General features: G+C 43.0%; 1 protein-coding gene across 4 annotated transcripts in view; it reads left to right on the top strand.

Annotated features, from left to right (window-relative positions):
• The window catches only part of KCNMB2 (potassium calcium-activated channel subfamily M regulatory beta subunit 2), a 314,334-nt gene extending 292,584 nt beyond the window's left edge, over window positions 1–21,750 (top strand). For all 4 annotated transcript variants that reach the window (XM_038747314.1, XM_038747321.1, XM_038747306.1 and 1 more), the window contains exon 5: window positions 20,423–21,750. In XM_038747314.1, the coding sequence (XP_038603242.1) occupies window positions 20,423–20,707 (285 nt within the window). In that variant the 3' untranslated portion in view covers window positions 20,708–21,750. The remainder of the gene's footprint in view (window positions 1–20,422) is intronic.
• Window positions 21,751–26,767: the final 5,017 nt, after the last annotated feature.

The raw sequence follows: 26,767 nt of genomic DNA, 5'->3' as shown, positions 1-26,767 counted from the left end.
TACTATAGATAACAACAACTCCAAGGTTGTTTTACAAATGAAACAACTCTCAGGAGGATTTCTGGGCTTCCAAGATAATGCCATTTACATGATGAGAGAGGGAATCGGGCTTCGGGCTTTAAATAGGAGTTGGCCTATAATATTGAAATACGGGATCTAACTTGAACTCAGGTGCAATTATGGCAACCACTAATGCTAGCTAACTGAATGCAGTGGAATCTGTCTGTTGTTGCTCCAAGATATGACTCTGTTGCAATCACAGCTCTGAGCATAAGTGGTTTGGGCCATAATCCAGAGAATATACCAGCGTGGCAGTTTCAGATCTGTGTGCGGACATCGATACTGTTCCTTGAAATCGAACTGTAATCTTGTCTTTCAGCAACCCTCCCTTCTTGTCTTTTGTGTGTTGGGAATTCCCACTGTTAAATCTGACAGACCTCTAGAAATAAAAGTTCAGAATAATTGATTTTCTGCATTCTCCATTTCAGCAGCAGTTGTTGTTTCCCACCTGCTTCTTATTTTATTTAGATCTAAAAACAGTAATACAAAAAATCACAGTTCTCACTGATTCTAAACCTAATGATACTAATGATACTAAGAAAAACACCACACTTTCCATTCCAAAGGTTTAGCAAACTGTGGCCTTCAAAAGACTGTGAGCCCACTGTTGGGTAGGGACTGTCTCTATATGTTGCCAACTTGTAATTCCCAAGCGCTTAGTACAGTGCTCTGCACACAGTATGCACTCAATAAATATGATTGATGATGTTGATGATCAACCACGAGGTAAAATGAGTTTTCTAGCAAGAAAACGACCAATCTCACCCTCCTCCCATCCCCACATAAAATGGGATCCAGTCATTTATAATGCCCCTCGCTGTCATGAATGTGGACAGTGCCCTGTTATTTAGAATGATTAATCTGTAAGATATTTTCTCTAAAATATCTGCCTTCCAAAGGTTAAGAAGGAGTAGACGTAGCTATATTGAGATATGGAATGCACCTAATGTCAATTGCTCATCTGAATCAGGACGAAAACAGCCATCAATCAAGTTGTTTTAGTCTTTCCGAAAAGGACACGAGGTTTTTCTTTCCCTTTCATTCTCCCTCTGTATATTTCTCTTTAGCCTTTAAAATCAGTGCCCGACCTCTTGTCAATACCATAACCATAGCTGCTTAAGCTTTTAAATTGGCACACACTCTGCCAGCCAGCTGACAAGCAGTCTCAGGGGAGAGCAAGTAGGCTCAAGAGCCTCTTGCATTCTACAGCTACTGGGCAGGGAACTGTTGTTAAAACTGAAAGCAATTACTGTGAATTTGAGACCCAGTGATTCTCAGTATAATGCTTGTTAAAATGAAATTTTCTTTGCTGATGCCTGAATCACTGCTAGAGATTCAGTTGATCTTCTTTCTGCAGTCTTATATGACTGTTTCTTCTTCTAGCCAATTTGTCGAATCCATTTATTATATGGTCGTAAGCTGGGCAGAAGGCCAAACTCTCATCCCCCACCAAATTGTTTGGAACATCCTGGAAGGAGGCTGGGCCCCTGCAGCCCTGAGTGACAGAGATCCCATTTTTTGAGGTAGAGTGGGGTTCTTCTGAGGGCAGAGTGAAGGGAAGTCAGGCTGTTGGAAACTTCCTTTTAATAATAATAGTAATTGTGGTATTTGTTAAATGCTTACTGTGTCCCAGGCGCTGTAATAAGTGCTGGGGTGGTTACCAGCAAATTGGGTTGGACACAGTCCCTGGCCCATGAGGGGCTCATATTCCCAATCCCCATTTTGCCTGTCTGCTCTCACTGACACATAGAATAGATTTTCAGGCAGTAACTAGGTTTAGTTATCTCTATGTCGAATAAAAATGAAGCTAGGGCAGACTAATTTGGTCAGAAACCCAATTAGGGGATATTTTAGACTAAATCCTTCTTGTGAGTCTTAGCTCCAAGCAAAGCTCTTGGGCAGCCAGTCACATGGCCCAAGTATAAGGTGCCTGATTTCATGGGAACCAGATCACCCAGTTGGCCCTGGCAGTATTCAAACTCAGTAGCTTTAAATACTACCTTATAAGTGTACCTTGTAGACCTCAACTTTAGCATTTTAGTATTTGTGTCATTTATCATATCCAGACATGTCTTGTTTGGGAATTGGCCTTCAGCTATGGTCACTGGGGCCTTCCCAGATGACCAGGCAATTGGATCCTGGTTGGATTTTCTACTTCCATTTCTTCCTATAATAACCTTCAATAGAGGGTGGCCAATCTGGCAATATATAGCTGAGCATTCTCAACTTCAGTTTTCCAAGGAAAAGCCTCATCAGAGTCTAATACTTTTAAATATGTTTTAGTGAACCTTTCCAAAAGACATTTGACAGCAAGAAGAGCACACTGATGTTTGTTTCCACTCCTGAGATCCTTCTTGATTTATGAAATTCCAAACAAGCTTGTGGTTGGTAGGGTTTTATGCAGGGTGAACTCTGAGACATGCAGGCTCCTCTCTTGGGTTGCTCATTCCCCTCAATTTAAAGCTCTGCAATTCTTTAAGGAGAAGCAGTGTGGCTCAGTAGAAAGAGCACAGACTTGGGAGCCAGAGGTCATGGATTCAAAGCCCGGCTCCACCAATTGTCAGCTGGGTGACCTTGGGCAAGTCACTTAGCTTCTCTGTGCCTCAGTTGGCTCATCTGTAAAATGGGGATTAAGACTGTAAGCCCTATGTGGGACAACCTGATCACCTTGCATCCTCCCCAGTGCTTAGAACAGTGCTTTGCACATAGTAAGCGCTTAATAAATGCTATTATCATTATTATTATTATTTAAGCATCATAAATGCCAGCACAGACTGCCTTGTGGCACCATTTTAGACAGGACTGCAGCTTCATAATTCATTCCCTTTAATCATATTTATTGAACGTTTACTGTGTGCAGAGCACTTTACTAAGCCCTTGGGAAAGTACAGTAACAATAATAATAATAATAGTGATGGTATTTGTTAAGCGCTTACTATGTGCCAAGCATAAACAGTGACATTCCCTGCCCACAACAAGCTCACAGGCTAGAGTGGGGGAGATAGACATCAAAACAAATAAATAAAACTACAGATGTGTACATAAGTGCTTTGGGACTGGGAGTGGGGAAGAGCAAAGGGCTAAATAACATTACAGATATGTACGTAAGTGCATTGGGGCTGGGAAGGGCAAAGAGCAAAGAGAGCAAGTCGGGGCAATGCAGAAGGGAGTGGGAGATGAGGAAAAGCGGGGCTTAGTCTGGGAAGGCCTCTTGGAGGAGATGTGCCTTCAATAATGCTTTGAAGAGGGGGAGAGTGGTTGTCTGTTGGATTTGAAGACTGAGGGCATTCCAGGCCAGAGGCAGGATGTGGGCTAGGGATCAGCAGAGAGACAGGCAAGATTGAGGCGCAGTGAGGTTAGCACCAGCGGAGCCAAGTGTGAGGGCTAGGTTGTAGAATATCCCAAGCAGCAGCTTATATTGGTATGGTCAAGATAAGGTGTGATTTGGGGGATTGAGTGAGCTCCCCCACCTTAAGCCTGAGCCTCTTGGTCCGAAGCCCTGTTTACCCCCGTGTTAATATTAGCCTGGATGGAGATGGAGGTAAGACAGAGAAAGAAAGCACAAGAGAAAAATGGAAAGTGAAAGACCCCAGTGACCGTAGCTGAAGGCCAATTCCCAAACAAGACATGTCTGGATACAATCAATGACACAAATACTAAAATGCCAAAGTTGAGGTCTACGAGGTACACTTATAAGGTAGTATTTAAAGCTACTGAGTTTGAATACTGCCAGGGCTAAATGGGTGATCTGGTTCCCATGAAATCAGGCACCTTATGCTTGGGCCATGTGACTGGCTGCCCAAGAGCTTTGCTTGGAGCTAAAACTCACAAGAAGGATTTAGTCTAAAATATTCCCTAATTGGGTTTCTGGCCAAATTAATCTGCCCTAGCTTCATTTTTATTCTATGTAGACATAACTAAACCTAATGATGATGGTATTTGTTAAGCATTTACTATGTGTCAAACACTGTTCTAAGCACCGGGTTAAATACAAGCAGTGTGGTGTAGTATGAGAAGCAGCATGGCACAGTGGATAGAGCATGGGCCTGGGAATCACAGGGTCATGAGTTCTAATCCCAGCCCCACCACTTGTCTGCTGTGTGACCTTGGGCAAGTCACTTCACTTCTCTGTGCCTCAGTTACCTCATCTGTAAAATGGGGATTGAGACTGTGAGTCCCAAGTGGGACAGGGACTGTGTCCAAACTGCTTTGCTTGTATTCACCACAGTGCTTAGTACTGTGCCTGAACATAATATGCACTTAACAAATACCACAATTATTCATTATTATCATTACTACAAGCTAATCAGCTTGGACCCAGGCCATGTCCCCGTGGAGTTTACGGTCTTATTCCCCATTTTACAGATGAGGTCACTGTGGGACAGAGAAGTGAAGTGACTTGCCCAAGGTCCCACAGCAGACAGGTGGTGGAGCCAGGATTAGAACCTTGGTCCTTCTGACTCCCAGGGTCAGAAGGGAGTCAGAAGCCAAGCTGCTTCCAGCGAACAGGGGAAATGAGGCAGAGAAGAAGGGAGACAGTACCCATCATTCATTCATTCATTCAATCATATTTATTTCACGCTTACTGTGTGCAGAGCACTGTCTAAGCACTTGGGAAGTACAAGTTGGCAACATAAAGAGATGGTCCCTACCCACCAATGGGCTCACAGTCTAGAAGGGGGAGACAGACAACAAAACAAAACATGTGGACAGGTGTCAAGTCATCAGAATAAATAGAAATAAAGCCAGATGCACATCATTAACAAAATAAATAGAATAGTAAATCTGTAAAGCCATCACCATTGTTGCTGCCACTCATTACCTCTACAGCTTCCATAGTCACTGCTGTCCCATGGTAGCAGAAACCCTGATGCTCAGAACGGACCATGTTAGTGGAGTCAGGAGCCAAGGTTGTCCCTGCATCCACCTGCATAGTGGTGGCAGAGGCCTTAGCAGTAGCTCTGGTGAACTGATTTGTCCTGAGCCAGACCACCATCACCACCACTGGATGGGAAGGGCAACAGCCTGCCTGGAGCTCTGGGAGAAATCTTCACGTAAGGTCATGCAGGAATGGAATTTTCCGGCATCTCCAAAAAATAGCATTCCAGCCATGACAGAAAGTCCTCTTCATGCCCACCCAGGGAGGACCAATTCAGGCCAGGACAGCTATGGTGCAGCAGCGTGAAGCAGCGTGGCTCAGTGGAAAGAGCGCGGGCTTTGGAGTCAGAGGTCATGGGTTCAAATCCTGGCTCTGCCGCTTGTCAGCTGTGTGATTTTGGGCAAGTCACTTAACTTCTCTGTACCTCAGTTAACTCATCTGTAAAATGGAGACTGTGAGCACCCTGTGGGACAACCTGATCACCTTGTAGCCTCCCCAGTGCTTAGAACAGTGCATTGGACATAGTAAGTGCTTAATAAATGCCATCTTTATTATTATTATGGTGGAAGCAGCAGTCTAGCTGGCTGCTGCTGCTACTACTACTGAAAAGAGCAGGGGTCTGAAATGTTGTCACTTTGGAACTAAAGCTGCCTATTATTATTATTATTATTATTATTATTACTATTATTAGTATTAGTAGTAATAATGATGGCATTTGTTAGGTGCTTACTATGTGCCAAGCACTGTTCTAAGCGCTAGGGAGGATACAAGGTCATCGGATTGTCCCACGTGGGGCTCACAGTCTTCATCCCCATTTTACAGATGAGGGAACTGAGGCACAGATAAGTGAAGTGACTTGCCCAAAGTCACAGATCTGACAAGCAGTGGAGCCAGGATTTGAACCCATGACCTCCAACTCCAAAGCCCGGGCTCTTTCCACTGAGCCATGCTGCTTCCCTGACTACTAGTAGTAGTAATAATGATAATATTAATGATACTTGCTAAGCATTTACTATGTGCCAAACACTTTTCTAAACACTGGAGTAGAGACAAGTCATTCAGGTTGGACACAGTCCCCGTCCCACTTAGGGCTCACACTCTTAATCCCCATTTTACAGACGAGGTAACTGAGGCCCAGAGAAGTGAATTGCCCAAGTTCACACAGCAGACATGTGACGGAACCGGGATTAGAACCAGGACTGTGCTCTATCCACTAAGCCAACTTGCTCCTCTGCTGCTATCAATCAGTAGTATTTATTGAACATCTGCAATCTTCAGGACACTGTGCTGAGCACCGTACTAAGCTTTTGGGAGCTTACCATATAGCAGGGGGTACAGGCACTAAAGTAAATTGCAGTTAGGAGAAAGTAAATAGAACATACAGGAAATAGACATAAACACGACAAGGGTGTGGTCAGTATTCACTCATTCATTCTGTGGTATTTATTGAGTGCTTACTGTGTGAAGAGCACTGTAGTAAGTGCTTGGAAAGTACAATACAGCAATAAAGAGAGACAATCCCTGCGCACAAGGGGCTTACAGTCTAGAGTAGGGGAAACAGACATCAAAACAAGTAAACAGGCATCAATATAAATAAATAGAATTATAGAAGCAGCACAGCTCAGTGGAAAGAGCCCGGGCTTGGGAGCCAGAGGTCATGGGTTCTAATCCCGGCTCCGCCACTTGTCAGCTGTGTGACTTTGGGCAAGTAATTTAACTTCTCTGTGCCTCAGTTACCTCATCTGTAAAATGGGGGTGAAGACTGTGAGCCCCATGTGGGACAACCTGATCACCTTGTATCCTCCCAGCACTTAAAACAGTGCTTCGAACGTAGTAAGCACTTAACAAATGCCATCATCATTATTATTAGTATTATTTTTATTATAGATACATACATGTACATATTTGCTGTGGGGTGGGGAGAGAGGGGGAAGAGCAGAGGAAACAAGTTGAGGTGATGCAGAAGGGAGGGGAAGCTGAGGAAAAGAGGGTTTAGTTGGAGTATTTAGATAGTGCAAAATGCCAATTTGAGAGCTGGGGTTTTGTTGTCTGTCTCCCCCTTCTAGATTGTGAGCCCGTTGTTGGGTAGAGACCGTCTCTATATGTTGCCGACTTGTACTTCCCAAGTGCTTAGTACAGTGCTCTGCACACAGTAAGCGCTCAATAAATGCGATTGAATGAATGAATGAAAAGAAGAGAGTAGAAAACACACATCGATGTGTATTCATTTTAAATCTAATGTTATTAAATGCCGTTTGATCAACATCTTTTAAGGGCCACACTCAAATCAAATGGCAAGACAAGATCACAAACAACGAAGTTCTGGGATGCAGTCAGTAACCTAGCAGCCAAAATGATCTCATGTCAACAATGCTGCTTTCCCCAGCTGGAAATTGGGAGTCAATTGCCTAGGGTTGAATGGTTTATGATTTTCAATAAAAGGAGTGGTTCTTTGAGCAAAACCTTTGTACAGAATGAGAGGCAAGGAGACAAAACAGAAAACACCATAAGGTGCCGAATATATTAAACATGACAGCACAACAATGGACGGTCTTTTCGGGTGCACAGTGTAGCCAAGATTGTGGGCCCCTAATTGTCCTTTTCAGCCACACACAAACACACACACACACACACACACACACACACACACGATTTTTCAATATAAGTACTAAATTATTTGACTTGGAAGGACATATATTTGAATGTATGCTTAAAGTGTTGAGAAGCAGCATGGCAAAGTAGATAGAGCACACGTTTGGGAATCAGAAGATCACTGGGTTCTAATCCCGGCTCTGCCACTTGCCTGCTGTGTGACCTTGGGCAAGTCACTTGACTTCTCTGTGCCTCGGTTACCTCGTCTGCAAAATGGAGTTTGAGACTGTGAGCCCCAAGTGGAACAGGGACTGTGTCCAACCCAATTTTATTGTCTCCACCCCAGGGCTTAGTACAATGCCCGGCACTTAGTAAGCACTTAACAAATACCATAATTATTCGATGAGGTAAGTGAGATACAGAGAAGTGAAGTGACTCCCGTGCCTTCCCAAGATCACACAGCAGACAAGTGGTGAAGCCAGGATTACAACCCAAGACCTTCTGTTTCCCAGGCCTGTGATCCATCCACTACACCATGCTGTTAGGGAATAGCTCCTAGCCCTGTTTAATAGAGTATTAACTCTCCTTGTAGCATATTCATGTCTCAACACAAGTTAGTTTATTCCTGGGGGTTGCCTTATTTAGGCTGAACTTCCCAGAAAAGCATACTCTGGGAGCAGCAGCAGAAGTCCTCTAGACTGTAAGCTTATCCTCTAGACTGTAAATTCATTCTGGGCAGGGTCTGTGTCTATTATATTGTTGTATTGTACTCTCCCAAGTGCTTAGTACTGTGCTCTGAACACAGAAAACGCTCAATAAATACAATTGACTGGCAGAAGGTGTTGGGTGACAGCTAGAAGAAATGAACAAACCTCTGGTCAGGGAAAGAATCCCCTTTCTGATCCATTTTACATGACTCTAGTCCATTCCGTATGTTCCCCTCTAGAATAAGGGGAGAGTCTGCAAAATTACAGAGTGAAGGGGGGCCCTGAACAGAGCAGAGCAAAGAACTCAGAGAATCACCTACACATTTGGGATATTTTTCAGAGACTCTCTAAACATCTGGCATCTCTAAATTTAGGGGAACTGATTTTGGGGAAGAATAAGCCTTTTAATTTCCCATTACAGCTGGCTTCCTGAGTCTGCAGAGGAGCCTGTATGAGATGAATGTGGGCTGTGGGGGGTGGAGGAGGGGGTGGGTGGCTAGTAAATGGACCAGAGAAACAGCGTGGCTCCGTGGAAAGAACCTGGGCTTGGGAGTCAGAGGTCGTGGGTCCTAATCCCGGCACCGTCACTTGTCAGCTATGTGACTTTGGGCAAGTCACTTAACTTCTCTGTGCCTCAGTTCACTCATCTGGAAGATGGGGATGAAGACTGTGAGCCCCCTGTGGGACAACCTGATCACCTTGTAACCTCCCCAGTGCATAGAACAGTGCTTGGCACATAGTAAGCGCTTAGTAAATGCCATCATCATCATCACCAGAGGAAATGAACCAGAGAGAGTCAGCAGGCAGCCATGTCTTTCTACACAGAGGAATGGCCCAATCAGAAAGATCAATACTCTTGGGTCTCTATGGATCGTCCCATTGCAGACATGCCATGGTCCCAAGATGCAAAAGTGCTTTCATATACCACATGCAGATTTTCCTTTTATGTTTCCTTATCTAGTCTCCAAAAGCAGAAGTGTTGAAATAAATGGGAACATCAGTAATCACACCAAGTGGGATTGAACCTATCCGTAAGACAAGCAAGCTGATGCCAGAACTCTCTTCCCCGACATAACTGACAAATGATCATTCTCCCCAACTTCAAAGCCTTATCACATCTCCTCCAAGAGGCCTTCCCAGACTAAGCTCTCATTTCATCTTGTCCCACTCCTTTCTGCATCTCTGTCACACTTGGATGTGCACCTTTTATTCACCCCAGTCTCGGCCCCACAACATTATGTACAGATATGTAATTTATTTATTTATATTACTGCCTGTCTCCCCTTCTAGACTGTAAAGCTCCTTCTGTGTAGGGAGCATGTCTACCAACTCTGTAATATTCTATTCTCTCAAGAGCTTAGTACAGTGCTCTACACATAATAAATACTCAATAAATACAATTGATTGATTGTTTAATTCCCACCAGAATTGAACAAAACTCTCATAGCCAGCGCTTAGAACAGTGCTTCGCACATAGTAAGCACTTAATAAATGTCATCATTATTATAGCCTCCCTCCGCCTTCAATCAGAAGACCTGAGGGAGCTAAGCTTCAGCCAATATTAAGGCTCCGGAGGTCCCAGAAGGGCACTATGGGCAGGACTGTGTCTGTTTTTTGTTACACTGTACTCTCCCTAGTGCTTAGCACAGTGTTTTGCACACAGTAAGCACTCAATAAATCCAACTGAATGAATGAACCCTCCAGACTCACCTCTGCTTCCTTCTTTCCCACAACATAATTATTAATAATAATTGTGGTAGTTGCTAACTGCTTACTATCGGTCAACCACTATACGAAATGCTAAGGTAGGTACAAGTTAATTAGGTCAGACCCAATCTCTATCCCCCCTGGGGCTCACAAACTAAGTGGTGGAAGAACAGGTGTTTAACCTCCATTTTACAGGTTGAAGCACAATGAAATTGTGATTTGCCTGTTTACTAACTTTCCCAATGTCACACAGCAGACAAGTGGCAGGATCACGATTGGAATCCAGGTCCTTCTGACTCTCAGGCTTGTGCTCTATCCACTAGGCCATGCTGCTTCTCTACCTCTCCTCCAAGGTGCCCCCCATTCACAAACATAAGACCAGAGTTTCCTGAAGAAGAGTGGCCCAATCTATCCTTCCAATTGTACAAAGGGAGCAACATCCCCTCCCACTGTGAAGCAGGGTAGGAGTCTGGCCAGGTCACTAAGTGGTTCCCTAGAGGCCCAAAGTCATTAGCATACTTGTGGAAGTGCTTAAATTACTACCAGGAATTGGCAAAGGGAAAATTCGACCCAATGAATCTTTGCAAAGTTAGAAAGGAACAAAATAGTATAATCATCCTGACTTCCTATTTATTGTTTCAGGTTAAGAAGGAATCACTGAGGAATGTTCCTATGTTTCAGTTTGAGTTGATAAATTTTTAATGTAGAGACTTGAAAAGGCTTTCCAAACATGGAATACAACTGACAGTAATTAAAATGAGAGAAGTCCAAGTGGAAGGCTTTTGCACAGGCCTGGATTAGCCCCTCGAAGGATGGCTTCGGGCCCTTTTGCAAAGCAGCAGTAGAGGCAGTCTCACTCTACCATGTCCCTCCCTCCTTCAAAGCCACAAACTTTTTTTCCTAGCCCAAGGCAATTCAAGGAACCAACTAGTGGCCACAAGACCAAAAGCCTGAAACCTTACATTTAGGCTATTTTATTCCAAACACAGGAGAGGGAAAGGAGAGACTAGCTCAGGAGGGGAGAGTCTTGCCAAACCAAATTGGAGATCAATCAATCAATCAATCAATCGTATTTATTGAGCGCTTACTGTGTGCAGAGCGCTTGGGAAGTACAAGCTGGCAACATATAGAGACAGTCCCTACCCATTAGTGGGCTCACAGTCTAGAAGGGGGAGACAGAGAACAAAACCAAACATACCAACAAAATAAAATAAATAGAATAGATAGGTACAAGTAAAATAAATAGAGTAATAAATATGTACAATCATATATACATATATACAGGTGCTGTGGGGAAGGGAAGGAGGTAAGATGCGGGGGATGAGTAATTTCAGTCAGTCAGTCAGTCAATTATATTCACTGAGCACTTACTCTGGAAGTTAGGTAGCAGTACAGGAGTGAAGTGTGCAGGCTGGGTTGTAATAGGAGAGTAGCAAGGTGAGCTAGTAGGGGTCAAGGTGACTGAGTGCTTTAAAGCCAGTGGTAAGGAGTTTCTGACCTCTCAGGGTCACATCTGGTCCAGTCGTCTACCAGTCTTGACTATGTGAGGGAGAGTCAAGCAGAGGCTTACCCATTCCATTCCTAGCTTGAGCAGTAGCTAGCAAGTGGAAGGCAATCTGCTACAACTCAAAACTCACCTGTGCTGGGCGGCAGCAGCAGCAGGGGAGAGAGTCGAAGGCTGACACTCAGGTTTACTGCGCGGAAGGAGGCAATGATAAACCACTTCCATATTTTTACCAAGAAAACTCTATGGCTACATTACGAGAACGATTGCAGATGGAGGTGAGGCGTTCTGGGAGAGATGCTTCCACGGCGTTGCTATGGGTCGGACACGACTCGGCTGCATAAGGCGACAACAACAACAAGGAGTTTCTGTTTGATGTGGAGTTGGATGGGCAACCTCTGGAGGTTCTTGAGGAGTGGGGAAATATGACCTGAACGTTTTTGTAAGGAAATGATCAGGGCAGCAGAGTGAAGTATGGATTGGAGTTTCATTTCTCATCTCTAATCTTTATGGACAATACTCTTAGGTAGAGCTAGTCTCCCCCAGGATTCCAGATACCACAGCGCAGGACCTAAGGTTATGCCGCAGTTTGGAGGAAATCACTTCCTCTCGGGTTTTTGCTTCACCATATTTGCTCCACTCCCCTCTCACCCCACCAGGTCCAGTCCTTCTGGTTCCTGGCCCTTGATTTCCAGGGTACTCTCCCCTTACCCCAGACTCAAGCCCCCATCTCCCTGCTCTGTTCCCCACGCCCTCTCTTTCATTTCTATGTTGACCATAAGGTCCTTGTGGACAGGGATTATGTTTACCAAGTGTACTGAAGTACACTGAAGTATACTCTCCCAAGCACTTAGGACAGGATTCTGCACCCAGTAAGTGCTCAAGAAATATTATCAGTGGATTGATTTTTAACTGATTCATATTTTTAACAACCACTGCAATGATCCAGCAGAGATCTGGTGGCGGCCAATGCTGCCCAATTCCACCTGCCCCATTTGGTCATCATCATCATCATCAATCGTATTTATTGAGCACTTACTATGTGCCGAGCACTGTACTAAGTGCTTGGGAAGTACAAATTGGCAACATATAGAGACAGTCCCTACCCAACAGTGGGCTCACAGTCTAAAAGGGGGAGACAGAGAACAAAACCAAACATACTAACAAAATAAAATAAATAGAATAGATATGTACAAGGCTGCAAAGACAAAACAGGAGGGGAAGAGGGCAGGGGGAGCTGGGCAGCTATATTGGGCCTTCTTCCCTCCTAATAATAACAATAATAAAAACTGTGGTATTTGTTAAGCAGTTACTATGTGTCATGTGCCATTCTAAGCACTGGGGTAGATACATGGTAATAAGATTGGGCACAATCCCTTTTATTCATTCATTCAATTATATTTATTGAGCACTTACTGTGTGCAGATCGCTCTTGGAAAATACAATTCAGCAACAAAGAAAGACATTCATTCAATCACATTTATTGAGCACTTACTGTGTGCAGATCGCTCTTGGAAAATACAATTCAGCAACAAAGAAAGACAATCCCTACCCACAACGGGCTCACAGTCTAGAAGTGGGGGAGACAGGCATCAAAATAAGTAAAGAGGCATCCTTAGCATCAGTAGAAATATAGAGATAGAAATACACGTTAGAACAAGTAAAATAGGCATTAATAAACATAAATAGAATTATAGATATGTACATATATAAACAAATGCTGTGGGGCGGGGATGGGGGGTAGAGTACATCGTGCTCACAGTCTTAATCTCCATTTTACAGATGAGGTAACTGAGGCCCAGAGAATTTAGTAACTTGCCCAAGACCACACAGCAGACAAGTGGCAGAGCCGGGATGAGAACCCAAGTCCTTCTACCTCCCAGGCCTGTGCTCTATCCACTAGGCAATGCTGCCTTTCAAGAAAGCTTGCTGCTCTGCCTATACCCCAACCCCTCTGCACTGCTGCCAGGCTCCAGAAGGCAGGATCCACAGGCTCTGAAAGAAGCCAGGGAGGCAGCACCAACAGCAGTGAGGCTCCCGATGGAACATAATAATAATAATAATAATAATAATAATAATAATAATAATATAATGACATTTATTAGGCACTTTCTATGTTTAAAGCACTGTTCTAAGCACTGGGGAGGTTACAAGGTGATCAGGTTGTCCCACCTGGGGCTCACAGTCTTAATCCCCATTTTACAGATGAGGTAACTGAGGCACAGAGAAGAAAAGAGCCCGGGCTTTGGGAGTCAGAGGTCATGGGTTCAAATCCCAGCTCCGCCAACTGTCAGCTGTATGACTTTGGGCAAGTCACTTAACTTCTCTGCGCCCCAGTTCCCTCATCTGTAAAATGGGGATGAAGACTGGGAGCCCCCAGTGGGACAACCTGATCGCCTTGTAACCTCCCCAGCGCTTAGAACAGTGCTGTGCTTAATAAATGCTATCATTATTATTATTATTTCTATTAAGTGACTTGCCCAAAGTCACACAGCTGACAATTGGAGGAGCTGGGGATTTGAACCCCTGACCTTAACATTAGTAGCAGCTGTTATTAACAATAATGATAACAATAACAATAATAATTGTGGTATGTGTTAAGTGCTTCCTATGTGCCAAGCTGTGCTGGACGTAGTCAATCAGAACAGACACAGTCACTGTCGCACATGGGTCTCACAATCTAAGACGGAGGGAAAATATATACATTTTTTAAAAATAAGTTAAAAGGAGACAGAATAGAAAGAGTAGCACGGTGACTGGGGCAGGGGAGGGTGCAAGATCTGAATGTCATGAGGGACTGTGCTGGAGGGAGAAAAGCCAAGGTCCAGGAGCTAGGGAGGGGAAGAGGCAGTTTTGGGTTTATATATCTTGACAGATAACTGAGCCTGAGATTGAGGTATCTCCTCCCTCCCTGTCCGGCATTCCAGGTAGGACTCCTGGTCCACAGACAGAATCCCAGTTTACAATATTTCAAATGGTGGGTGTGACTGGCTTGACTAGGGAGGCTGACCTTCTGATCTGGCAATGAAAAATCCAGTTTTCAGCTAATCCGTCTCCTGCCCGGCTCCAATACAGGGCATTCTTACCTCCTATTATCAGCTGCGAGCCTCCCACCACTGTTCAGATGCATTCTGATATTCCAATGTTCAGACTTGGCACCAGAGTTTATATGAGCCTGGGAGGGGAATAGTGGGAAGAAGCATGGCCTAATAGAAAGAGCACAGGCCTGGGAGTCAGAGGACCTGGGTTCTAATTCTGCTCCACTATAATAATAATGATGATGGTATTTGTTAAGCGCTTACTATGTGCAAGGAGGCCTATGTACTATGTGGAGGCCTTCCCATACTGAGCCCCCTCCTTCCTCTCCCCCTCCATCCCCCCCCCCCCCCCGCCTTACCTCCTTCCCTTCCCAACAGCACCTGTATATATGTATATATGTTTGTAAGGATTTATTACTCTATTTATTTATTTATTTTACTTGTACATATCTATTCTATTTATTTTATTTTGTTAATATGTTTTGTTTTGTTCTCTGTCTCCCCCTTCTAGACTGTGAGCCCACTGTTGGGTAGGGACTGTCTCTGTATGTTGCCAACTTATACTTCCCAAGTGCCTAGTACAGTGCTCTGCACACAGTAAGCACTCAATAAATACAATTGATTGATTGATTGATTGATTGAATGTGCAAAGCACTGTTCCAAGCTCTGGGGGGATACAAGTTGATCAGGTTGTCCCATGTGGGCCTCACAGTCTTAATCCCCATTTTACAGATGAGGTAACTGAGGCACAGAGAATTTAAGTGACTTGCCCAAAGTCACACAGCTGACAATTAGCAGAGCTGGGATTTGAACCCATGACCTCTGACTCCAAAGCCAGTACTCTTTCCACTGAGCAATGCTGCTTCTCTGTTCTCTATGTGACCTTGGGCAAGCCGCTTCACTTCTCTGGGCTTCAGTTACCTCATCGGTAAAATGGGGATTTAAGACTGTGAGCATGATGTGGGACATGGACTGTGTTCAACCTGATTACCTTGTATCTACCCCAGTGCTTAGTACAGTAACTGGCACATAATAAGCACTTTAACATCATTAAAAAAAATGGAGGTTCAGATGTTCTCCCCCTTTCACTGGAGAAATGCTTTTGGACCAAGCACTTAATACAGTGCTCTGCACACAGTAAGTACCCAATAGACACCACTGATATGACGATTATGCAAAAATCAGAGTAGTTCTGCAAAGTGGCTCACGGGATCTCATCTCGTCACTCTAGATCTCGAGTGTAACGAATGTGTGTGACATCACGTGCATCTCCTTGTCTGGTATTCACGAGGGCCACCCTCACCCTGACAAGAGAGAGAAGCAGCGTGGCTCAGTGGAAAGAGCCCGGGCTTTGGAGTCAGAGGTCGTGGGTTCAAATCCCGGTTCCGCCAATTGTCAGCTGTGTGACTTTGGGCAAGTCACTTAATTTCTCTGTGCCTCAGTTCCCTCATCTGTAAAATGGGGATTAAAACTGTGAGCCCCCATGGGACAACCTGATAACCTTATAACTCCCCCAGCGCTTAGAACAGTGCTTTGCACATAGTAAGTGCTTAATAAATGCCATTATTATTATTATCCCTGATCCCTGCAGTTCTCCTCAATGGTACTGCGGTGTCTGTGAGGCCTGTGCTTTCCTCAGTACTTAGTAGTGCGCTCACACAGAGTAGGCACTTTAAAGCCAGAAATCATCATCATTATCATCATGGTCACCACCACTTCTATGGGAAAACAAGATAAATTAGAAATAATCTTGGATTTTAAGACTCAAACGTTTTGGGATTGCAATTTGTGTAGTAAAAACGCAGTCCCACAAGACTGTAAGCTCATTTTTTTGTATTTCTTTTTAAAATGGTACTGGTTAAGCACTTTAGAATAGTACTTTACACATAGTAAGCACTTAACAAATGTCATCATTATTATTATTATTAGTATGTACCAGGGACTATATTAAGCACTAGGGTAGATACAAGTTAATCGGGTTGGACACAGTCCATGTCTCACATGGGGCTCACAGTCTTAATCCCCAGTTTATAAAGTAAATGAGGCACAGAGAAGTTATGTGACTTAATAATAATAATGGCATTAATTAAGCATCTACTATGTGCAAAGTACTGTTCAAAGCGCTGGGGAATTTACAAGGTGATCAGCCCCGGGGGGCTTACAGTCTTAATCCCCATTTTACAGATGAGGAAACTGAGGCACAGAGAAGTTAAGTGACTTGCCCAAAGTCACACAGCTTCCAATTGGTGGAGCCGGGATTTGAACCCATGACCTCTGACTCCAAAGCCCAGGCTCTTTCCACTGAGCCATGCGACCTGGCCAGGGTCTCACAAGCAGTGGAGTCAGGATAAGAACCCAGGTTCTTCGGACTCCCAGGACCATGTTCTCTCTACTAAGGCACAAACTGATTTATTATAGGCAGGAAACCTATTTACCAACTCTGTTGAATTGTATTCTCCCAATCAGATAGCACAGTGTTCTGGATTCAGAAAGTGCTCTATAAATGCCATTGATTGATTGATTAGTAATAATTGTATTTATTGAGTGCTCCCTGGATACCAGGCACTGTACTGAGTGCTTTGGGTAGTACAATAGGAACAAAAGACATTCCCTGCCCTCAACAAGTTTACTTTCATTCATTCAATCAAATTTATTGAACACTTTCTGTGTGCAGAACACTATACTAAGCACTTGGGAAAGTATAATACAGCAATAAAGAGAGATAATCCCTGCCCACAGTGAGCTCAAGGTTTAGAGGGGGGAAAAAGACATCAATACAAGTAAAAAGACATCAATATAAATAAATATAATTACAGGTATATATAAGTGCTATGGAGCAGGGAGAGGAGGGAAGAGCACAGGGAGCAAGTCAGGATGACGCGGAAGGGAGTGGGAGATGAGGAAAAGTGGAGCTTAGTCTGAGACTTTCAATCTATTGGGGGACAGAAAAAAAATTTAAAAAGAGTAATCAGGGTAAATAATTGACTGTATATTTAATTATGTAAAGATACACAAGTGGAGAGGAAGGGCAAAATTTAATCGACAAATGGTAGAGATGGCTGTGGAGCTTCTGTGACTCGGGAGATGGCAGTAGCAATATAACAGCGTTATATTACAGAGGCATCATTAGCAGCAAGGATGTTACGTAGGTCAGAGCATCAACATAAGCAGTATAAAGCTGTAAACCACACAGGTCATACGGGACAACTCAGATCAAGGCAAAACAATGAAGCAGAGGAACTGGGCTGATTTCTGTCAACGCTAGTCTTTACTCCCACAATACAGCTCATCCAATAGCACTGAGCCCCAGTGACGTACATATTTTTTTCCAATTATTCGGAAGAATCTAAGTTTTCAGGAAGATTATTGTCATTTGCTCAGCAAATTGCCACACATTTCAAAATCACCCCATCCAGAAGAGTGTGAAAAAAGGAGCCATTTCTAATGAGATAGCATTTTCTCTAAACTAGATATACTTTGATCGTTCGGAAATCTACCCATAAAGCTGCATCTGCAAACCGTCCTGGCATAAAATTGAATGATTCCTCAGAAGTATATTTCAAGAGCATCTCATTTATAAGAGGGGATATTTCTGTTTGGAATAATGTGGAAGGGGAGGGGGAAGATTAGCTCAAAATGTCCTTAGCATTCATTCATTCAATCGTATTTATTGAGTGCTTATTATGTGCAGAGCACTGTACTAAGCGCTTGAGAAGTACAAGTCGGCAACATATAGAGATGGTCCCTACCCAACAACAGGCTCACATATACAACTCAGGTTGAGGTGGCAGTCCTGTGCTGGGCATCATTCCCCAGGGATTGATAGATGCAGGTAATAATATTTTTGTGCCTAAATACACACACACACACACACACACACACTCATTTTGTCAGGTGTTTAGAAATAATTTTCTACAGACTCTATGCAGTGAATCGTAAACAAGCTTACCTAATTGTAAAAAAAGCGTGCCATCCAACAAGACAAACTGAATACTTTTTTATTTTTATTTTTCAACTAGAAAAGCAGCATGGCCTAGTGGATGAAGCACAGGCCTAGGAATCAGAGGATCTATCCTGTTCTGATCCTGACTCCACTACTTGCCTGCTGTGTGACCTTGGGCACATCACTTAACTTCTCTGTGCCTCCATTTCCTCAACTGCAAAATGAAAATTAAGACTGTGAGGCCCATATGGGTCAGGGAGTGTGTCCAACATGATCAGTTTGTATATAGCCCAGGGCTTAGTACAGTGCCTGGGTCATAGTAAGCACTTAACAAATACCGTAAAAAAAATAAGGTTCATGGAGCTTCTGATATTCAATAGGAAGTATTCTCAAATTGCCCCAAACACCCTTTATTTAATGCCTTCTGTAACCAGGAAGCATTGAACTAGATTTTGCTCAAGTACTGCAAAAGGAAATAAAATTCATTTCATGGCTGAGAATATCAAACAGCAGAAACTCATTTTTAGTACCAAGTCTTAACCCCCTGAGAAATGGCATTTTAATGGAAGTGCTTTCAAACCCTTAATGTCGTGTTAGTGCCACTCAACATCATTGCTTTGGTTGAATTTATATTCCTGGCTGATTAGCTTCCGGACTGTCAATCGGACTCTGTTAGGAGGGCATCACTTCGAACATTATTTAGATGATAAATGTCAGCATATTCAGCCTTCTTTCTTATCCAATCAAAGAGTCGGCTTCATGTTGGCAGTCAAATATGATTGCAACTTGGCAAACAAACCACAAATCCAGAGGGAGAGAACAAGTCAAAGCTATCCAATTTTGAATTAGAGGGCTATTCTCTGGGGCATGTGGAGTTGAATGGGGGGATATTTTTGTCTTTCTCGTCCCTTTCAACTTTGTCCTAGTCAAAAAGGTCCTCAAAAATCTAAGTCCTGACTTTCAAGACCACTTCCTCTTTCTTACGCCTCTTCAAATTCAGGGCAGAGAATGTGGTGATTCTGCTATACGGAGCAATTTTTTTAGTGGTATTTGATAAGCACGTACTATGTGCCAGGTACTGTTCATTCATTCATTCAATCATATTTATTGAGCGCTTACTGTGTGCAGAGCACTGTTCTAAGAGCTTGGTAGAGTAAGATACAACAATAAATAGTCACATTCCCTGTCCACAATAGGGGTAGTTACAAGGTAATCAGGCTGGACAGAGTCCATCTCTCACACAGGGCTCACAGTCTTAATCTCCATTTTACAGATTGATATCTCTGATATCAATATCAGGCGCAGAAAATTTAGGTGAATTGCCCAAGGTCACACTGCAGACAAGTGGCATTCCTGGGACAAAACCCAGGTCCTTCTAACTCCCAGGCCTGGGCTGTAGCCACTAGACCATGTTGAATAAAATTCAAACCCATCACATTGGTTGTCCCATAGCAGTAAACAATGATGATGGTGATAATGGTATTTATTAACTGCAATGTGCCAAACATTATGCAAAGCATAGGGGCAGATACATCAGCCGCAGTCTCTATATGGAGCTCACAGTCTAAAACGGGGGCATTGCAGGAATTTTATCCCCATTTTACAGGTGAGGAAACTGAGGCCCAAGAGAAGTTAAGTGATCTGTGTCAAGTCACCCAGCAGGCAAATGGCAGAGCCAGGACTAGAACTCAGGTCTCCTGATTACCAGTCCTGTGTTTTTCCACTAGACCACATAAGGTGTCCCCTTACCTAGAGTGAGCACCATGCGGATTTTACCTAAAGGGAAAGGATTTACCTCACAGGCATCAGAATTTCATAAGAAATCTAAATCCGCATGACCCCTTTAAGAGATAATCTGAAAGACCACATTTTCATTTGAAACATAAAATGGCAATGATCTTTCAGTGATAGGGGACCCTCTAAAGACACTTCTCTTGAAATGTAAAAACCAAAGCGCCGATCTCTGGTGACCTTTCATTTCATTCTCTACAGTGCTCCTACATTCCTAAGTGTGGGAAAAACTTTGAAGAATCCATGTCCCTCGTTAACGTCGTCATGGAAAACTTCAGGAAGTACCAACGTTTCTCCTGTTTTTCCGACCCCGAAGGCACTCAGAAGAATGTCATATTAACCAAACTGTACAGTTCTAATGTACTTTTCCATTCTCTCTTCTGGCCCACCTGCATGATGACTGGTGGCGTGGCCATTGTGGCCATGGTGAAGCTCACTCAATATCTCTCCCTCCTCTGCGAAAGGATCCAACGGATCAGTAGATAAAAGCAAAAATCGACGACATTTTCTTTACAGCTCAAACACTGTTTTTCTCATTCTTCACCAAAGAACCTTAAGTTTGTAACATGCAAGTCTGTTATGAGTTCCTATATTCTTCTATGTAGAGCAATAATGCAAAAGCTGTTCTATATGCAAACATGATGTTATTTATTATGCAGAAAAAGAAAACTGTTTTGTGTTGGTGGTTTTTCACAATCTTGTTTTCATGTTGGAAATGGTATTTCCTTCTTTCCTTCAGCCAAACCAGGACTCAGTTCATCATTTGCCAAGCTTTGGTAAAGACGGTAGAAACATGTGTCAGTGTGGAATGTTCTGTGTTCGGGGACATCAGATATCTTGAGTACATTTCTGCAATATTTCTCATTATCTCACTGTAAACTAAAGCTGCAGCCAAAAAAATGTTTCATTTCTTTACTCCTAACTGAGCCCTTAGCCAGCGATGAGACCAGAATACCTTACTAAAGGACATTAAACATTCTGCTAACATATCACTCTTAAGGGAAAAGAGAAAAAAAAAAAAAAGAATCCAGCCAACTATATATTTATATATTTTTTTTTTTACCTTGCACCCACTTCAGAATTTTTTTACTGGATCAAACTATAAAAGAAGCTTTTAAATAATGTCACATCATAACTTCTTGCTAATCAAATAGGAAATGGACATCATAACTGCTCTAGTTAAGATTCTTAATCAATGAGGTGATGACACTAACAAGATAAATCACAAAATCCAATCAAATGATTATATCTGAAATCCAATACAGCCAATGTCATTGCAATTTTTGGATTGGGAATCCTCTCTCCTCTGTTTTCTCTTTCAATTGAGCTGTAAGATGCCAATATGACCTCTGCAAATTAAGCAGTGCTGGCTAGTTTGATTTTTGAATGGGGTCAAATATGGCAAACAGTGATATTAATGTTTTAAAATTGTTATATAAGTGAATTGATATGTAGTCTTTCGTACTGAATGAGTGTATTCTATGGACATTTTACAACTGTGCGCACCAAATATATGTTTTCTCTGCATATTTTATTTTTCTATTTAATATCCCTCTTTATGTTCTATTTTATAGGCAGTCTGGTCATTTTTCTTAACTTGAATTTAAAGTAAATATCATCCTATATACGTCATTGAGTATAATCAGTCTCTGATTTCTCAAACCAAATATCTGGCTTTATTTTTGAAAAAAAAAAATCCCAACCACAAATGAAAAAAAAAATTCATCAATCTCGTCCACATACAAGAACCTTTTTGTAATATAGCATCGGAAACTTTCTAGTTCTTACAAGATTTTACAAGTCACAGAAATGTGAAGTGAACAGTAAAACAAATCTCATGAGGTGGAAATTAATCTGCAATCTTGTATTCCATAGTATGACTTTCTTACACGAAAAAATCCCTACAGTAGAAACAGGCATCCAAATGTGTAATAAAAAATAAAAGATGAACTAAATAACTCAAGGATTGCGTTCTAAACTGGCTCTCTGCACCTAAATTTTCAGGCCTACCTACACAGCACCAATTTGTCCAAAGACTTGGAAAGGCACTATTGGAATCCATAGACTCCTTTCAGCATAAAATCACATCCCCACTCTATTTGGAGTCAGAGGTCGTGGGTTTGAATCCCGACTCCACCACAAGTCTGATGTGTGACCTTGGGCAAGTCACTTAACTTCTCTGAGCCTCAGTGACCTCATCTGCAAAAATGGGGATTAAGACTGTGAGCCCCACGTGGGACAACTTGATCACATTGTATCCCCCCCAGTGCTTATAACAGTGCTTTGCACATAGTAAGCGCTTAACAAACGCCATCGTTATTATTATTATTATTATTATTATTATTATTATTATTATTATTATTATTAACATTAGGAGTGAAGAGAAAATCACCTTCATATCAGTGGTAATCTCTTCCCAGCAGCTGGAGACATTTCAACTCTTGATCCATCAACCTCTTTGGGACCCTATGGGAATCTCTTGATCTTTGACTCAGGCCCCACCCAAAAGCCTCAGTCACGTGCTGGGGTTCTATAATGATGACGATAGCATTTATTAAGTGCTTACAATGTGCAAAGCACTGTTCTAAGCGCTGGGGAGGTTACAAGGTGATCACGTTGTCCCACGGCGGGGCTCCCAGTCTTCATCCCCATTTTACAGATGAGGGAACTGAGGCCCAGAGAAGTGAAGTGACTTGCCCAAAGTCACCCAGCTGACAAGTGGTGGAGCCGGAATTTGAACCCACGACCTCTGACTCCAAAGCCCGGGCTCTTTCCACTGAGCCACGCTGCTTCTCTAAGAGATACAGTCACTCACCAACATGAAGTAAGAGTGGTTGATTGGTTCTTTGGATAATCATTTAGGCACTCACGGGAAGCAGTGTGATCTAGTGGATAGAGCACACGCCTGGGAGTCAGAGGACCAGGCTCCTAATCCCGGCTCTGTCAGTCGCTTGCTGTGTGACTTTGGGCAAGTCACTTAAGTTCTCTGTGCCTCAATTCTCCTGCTCTCCCTCCGACCTAGACTGTGAGCCCCATGTGGGACAGTGACTGTGTCCAACTTCCATCTACCCCAGCGCTTAGAAGAGTGACCCATAGTAAGTGCTTAACACATACCATGAAAAAATAAAATAAAAGATATCTCAGGCATCATAAATAATACCACCCAGTCACCACCAGGTTCTGCCCAGGCCTCCTCATGGAGAAGGAGAACAAGTATTTAATCCCCATTTCACGGATGGGGAAATTCAGACACAGAGATGTAACGTGACTAGACAAAGTCACACAGCTAGCAATCAACCAGTAGCATTTATTGAATACTTACTATGTGCAGAGTACTGCTTGAAGCACTTGGGAGAGTATAAATACAACAGACTTGGTAGACCTGTTCCCTGATCACCAGAGGAACCCAGGTCTCCTGTCTTTCAGGCCTGTACTCTTTCCACTAGGCCATGCTGCTAGTGTTACAGCATTCCCAGATAGTAGGAACTCTCTCAGTTGCTATTTGGCCCTTGGTCCTTTAAGATTGTCCTCTCTAATCATTCCCAATCACCTGGAGTCAATTTGATCTCCCAGTGGAATTTTCTTAGTGTCCCCTTGCCCAGGGCTGCTACCATCCGCATCAGAACTCCACTTGACCTTGTTGGCTCCCCTATGACACATTCATTCATTCATTCATTCATTCATTCAATCATATTTATTGAGTGCTTACTGTGTGCAGAGCACAGTACTAAGCGCTTGGGAAGTACAAGTTGGCAACATACAGAGACAGTCCCTACCCAACAGTGGGCTCACAGTCTACCCCAGCTCTGTAACTGGAGGTCTTAGCAAGAGGATAGTGTGTAAACTAGCAGGTGTTCAGTATATGCCAATCAGTCATGGATTCTAATTTCAGCTCTGCCACTTGTCTACTGTGTGACCTTGGGCAAGTCATTTTCCTTCTCTGTGCCTCGGTTACCTCATCTGTAATACAGGGATTGACACTGTGAGCCCAAACGGGACAGAGACTGAGTCCAACCTAATTTGCTTGTATCTACCCCAGCACTTAGTATAGTGACTGCCACATAATAAGCATTTAATAATAATAATAATGATGGCATTTGTTAAGCGCTATGTGCGGAGCACTGTTCTAAGCGCTGGGGGGGCGGGGAATACAAAGTGATCAAGTTGTCCCACGTGGGACTCACAGTCAATCCCCATTTTACAGATGAGGGAACTGAGGCTCAGAGAAATTAAGTGACTTGCCCAAGGTCACACGGCAGACATGTGGTGGAGCCGGGATTCGAACCCATGACCTCTGACTCCAAAGCCCGGGCTCTTTCCACTGAGCCATGCTGCTTCTCTAACCAATAACTTAACAAATACTATTATTATTATCATCAATCGGTGACATTTATGGAGCACTTACTGTGGGCAGAGAACTATACTAAGTGCTTGGAAGTGCACAACAGAATTGTTGGATGTGTTCCCTGCCCACAAGTGTACAGTCTAGAGGCAGGTCGGATAATAATATAAATGAATTACATTGATTGGGCTTGCTGGATAAGAAAGTTAAACATACAATGTAGGTGGAGAATCACTTTAGATAACTAAAGGTGGAACTAAATAACTCTTACAACCCTACTTATAAGAATAATTGAGGAAGAATTTCTGGTCTTTGGGACAGTAAGGTTGCAGTCAAAAGCATTAGGAGTCAACTGGACTTTGCCGCAAGCATATCAAAAAGCCCGATTTTAACAAAAGCAGCCCAGTGTAAAGTAAGCATGGAGATACAAAGACTAAATATATAATAAAGTAAGTGGGAATCTAAGTAAATTATTCTGTTGATTGACTCCATGTAGATAGCCCCCAAAAGTCTGCGGCCTGAAGCATGAATGTCTTAGAATCCTAATCATCTTCTTACTTCAGCTGGCACATTGTTTCTTCAACAGCAATCTATTAAAACCCAGAAAATTATAAAGACACAAATGACTAGTATTAAACAGCTGTAATCAAGAGGGGATTTTTGAAGAAAGCTACTGGTCAAGTGCTGGCTGATTTTAATGACTGGTGATCACCACGATAAATAGTTCATTCAGTGAGTGCACGACATATTGGGAATCCTGACTATGCTTTCTTTTTATTTCTGAGGACAAAAAAAAAAGATTACGCATGACATTTGCACATCCGGAATTACTTTCAACACATTGTTCCATAAACATTATACCAGCATTCCTGGGGGTGAAACATCTTGATGCTGTTGCAGGCTATAATCATTTTGTTGACATTAACAGAGAGATCTGTGGGCTAGCCTAATAACTTGAGTAATAGAATGAAGGGAGGTAAAACAATCATTTAAAAGGAATTATCAGTTGAATCACTTGCATAGTTAACCCCCTACCCAATTTTCAACTGTGCGGACACAGTTTAGGCAGCTGCCCTTGCCTCAAAATGAAGAGACGCAACACAGTTGGTCCCTTCTCTTCTGTTCTCAAGCCTGAGTTTTCTTTCTTGAATTTTCTGCATGCTGTGATATCAAACTGGTCCCAGCTCAGTGGTTCTGGCAGCCCTGCCAGAATACCTCCCAACATCTCAAACAAGGACTCCAGGGACACGACTCCTCCATAGCCCTTGCTTCCAATCTTGCAATCAGGCCCCCAAAGCTAACATCCACTGCATCTCTACCAAGTAGTAAAGCAGCCTCCTTTCCCTAGGTGAAAAGAATTAAATTCTGAAAGGAATCGCCAGATTGAACACTGAATTATGGCTTTGCTCTCCAAACTCGATAACAGGGCTGAACTTTCTACGGAGTGAAAGTAGAAAGAAAAAACAAACTCTTACAAGACTCCCAATGACATCGCATACATTATGCTGAGCATAACATGCAATCAGACGATCGTATTTATTGAAAGCTTACTGGGTGCAGAACACAGAACTAAATTGGGAGAGTACAATATAATAATAAACAGACACATAATGTGATGATATCATGAACTGAACAGGACTAATGCTGGGACAAAAATTTAAATAGTAGGAATAGGGTGGCCCAGCCTCTCCTCGGCTTGCTGCCTGATGAGGAGGGGCCAGAAACTCCAGGAAGAGATCCTTACCACTTTCCATCTCTCCTCCTTGCATCCGGGGCACCTGTCTTCCTGAATCCTGGTGGGAGTATTTATTCGTTCATATGAGAAGCAGCATGACTCAGTGGAAAGAGTGTGGGCTTGGGAGTCAGAGGTCATGGGTTCTAATCCCGGCTCCACCACATGTCTGCTGTGTGACCTTGGGCAAGTCACTTAACTTCTCTGAGCCTCAGTTACCTCATCTGTAAAATGGGGATTAAGACTGTGAGCCCCACGTGGGACAACCTGATTACCTTGTATCTACCCCAGAGCTTAGAACAGTGCTTGGTACATAATAATAATAATAATGTTGGTATTTGTTAAGCGCTTACTATGTGCAAAGCACTATTCTAAGCACTGGGGGAGGGATACAAGGAGATGAGATTGTCCCATGTGGGGCTCACAGTCTTAATCCCCATTTTACAGATGAGGGAACTTGAGGTCCAGAGAA

Source organism: Tachyglossus aculeatus, chromosome 1 (genome assembly GCF_015852505.1).
Source record: "Tachyglossus aculeatus isolate mTacAcu1 chromosome 1, mTacAcu1.pri, whole genome shotgun sequence".
Taxonomy (NCBI): domain Eukaryota; kingdom Metazoa; phylum Chordata; class Mammalia; order Monotremata; family Tachyglossidae; genus Tachyglossus; species Tachyglossus aculeatus.
Note: the sequence above shows the minus strand (reverse complement) of the source record. Positions and strands in the feature narration are given on the sequence as shown.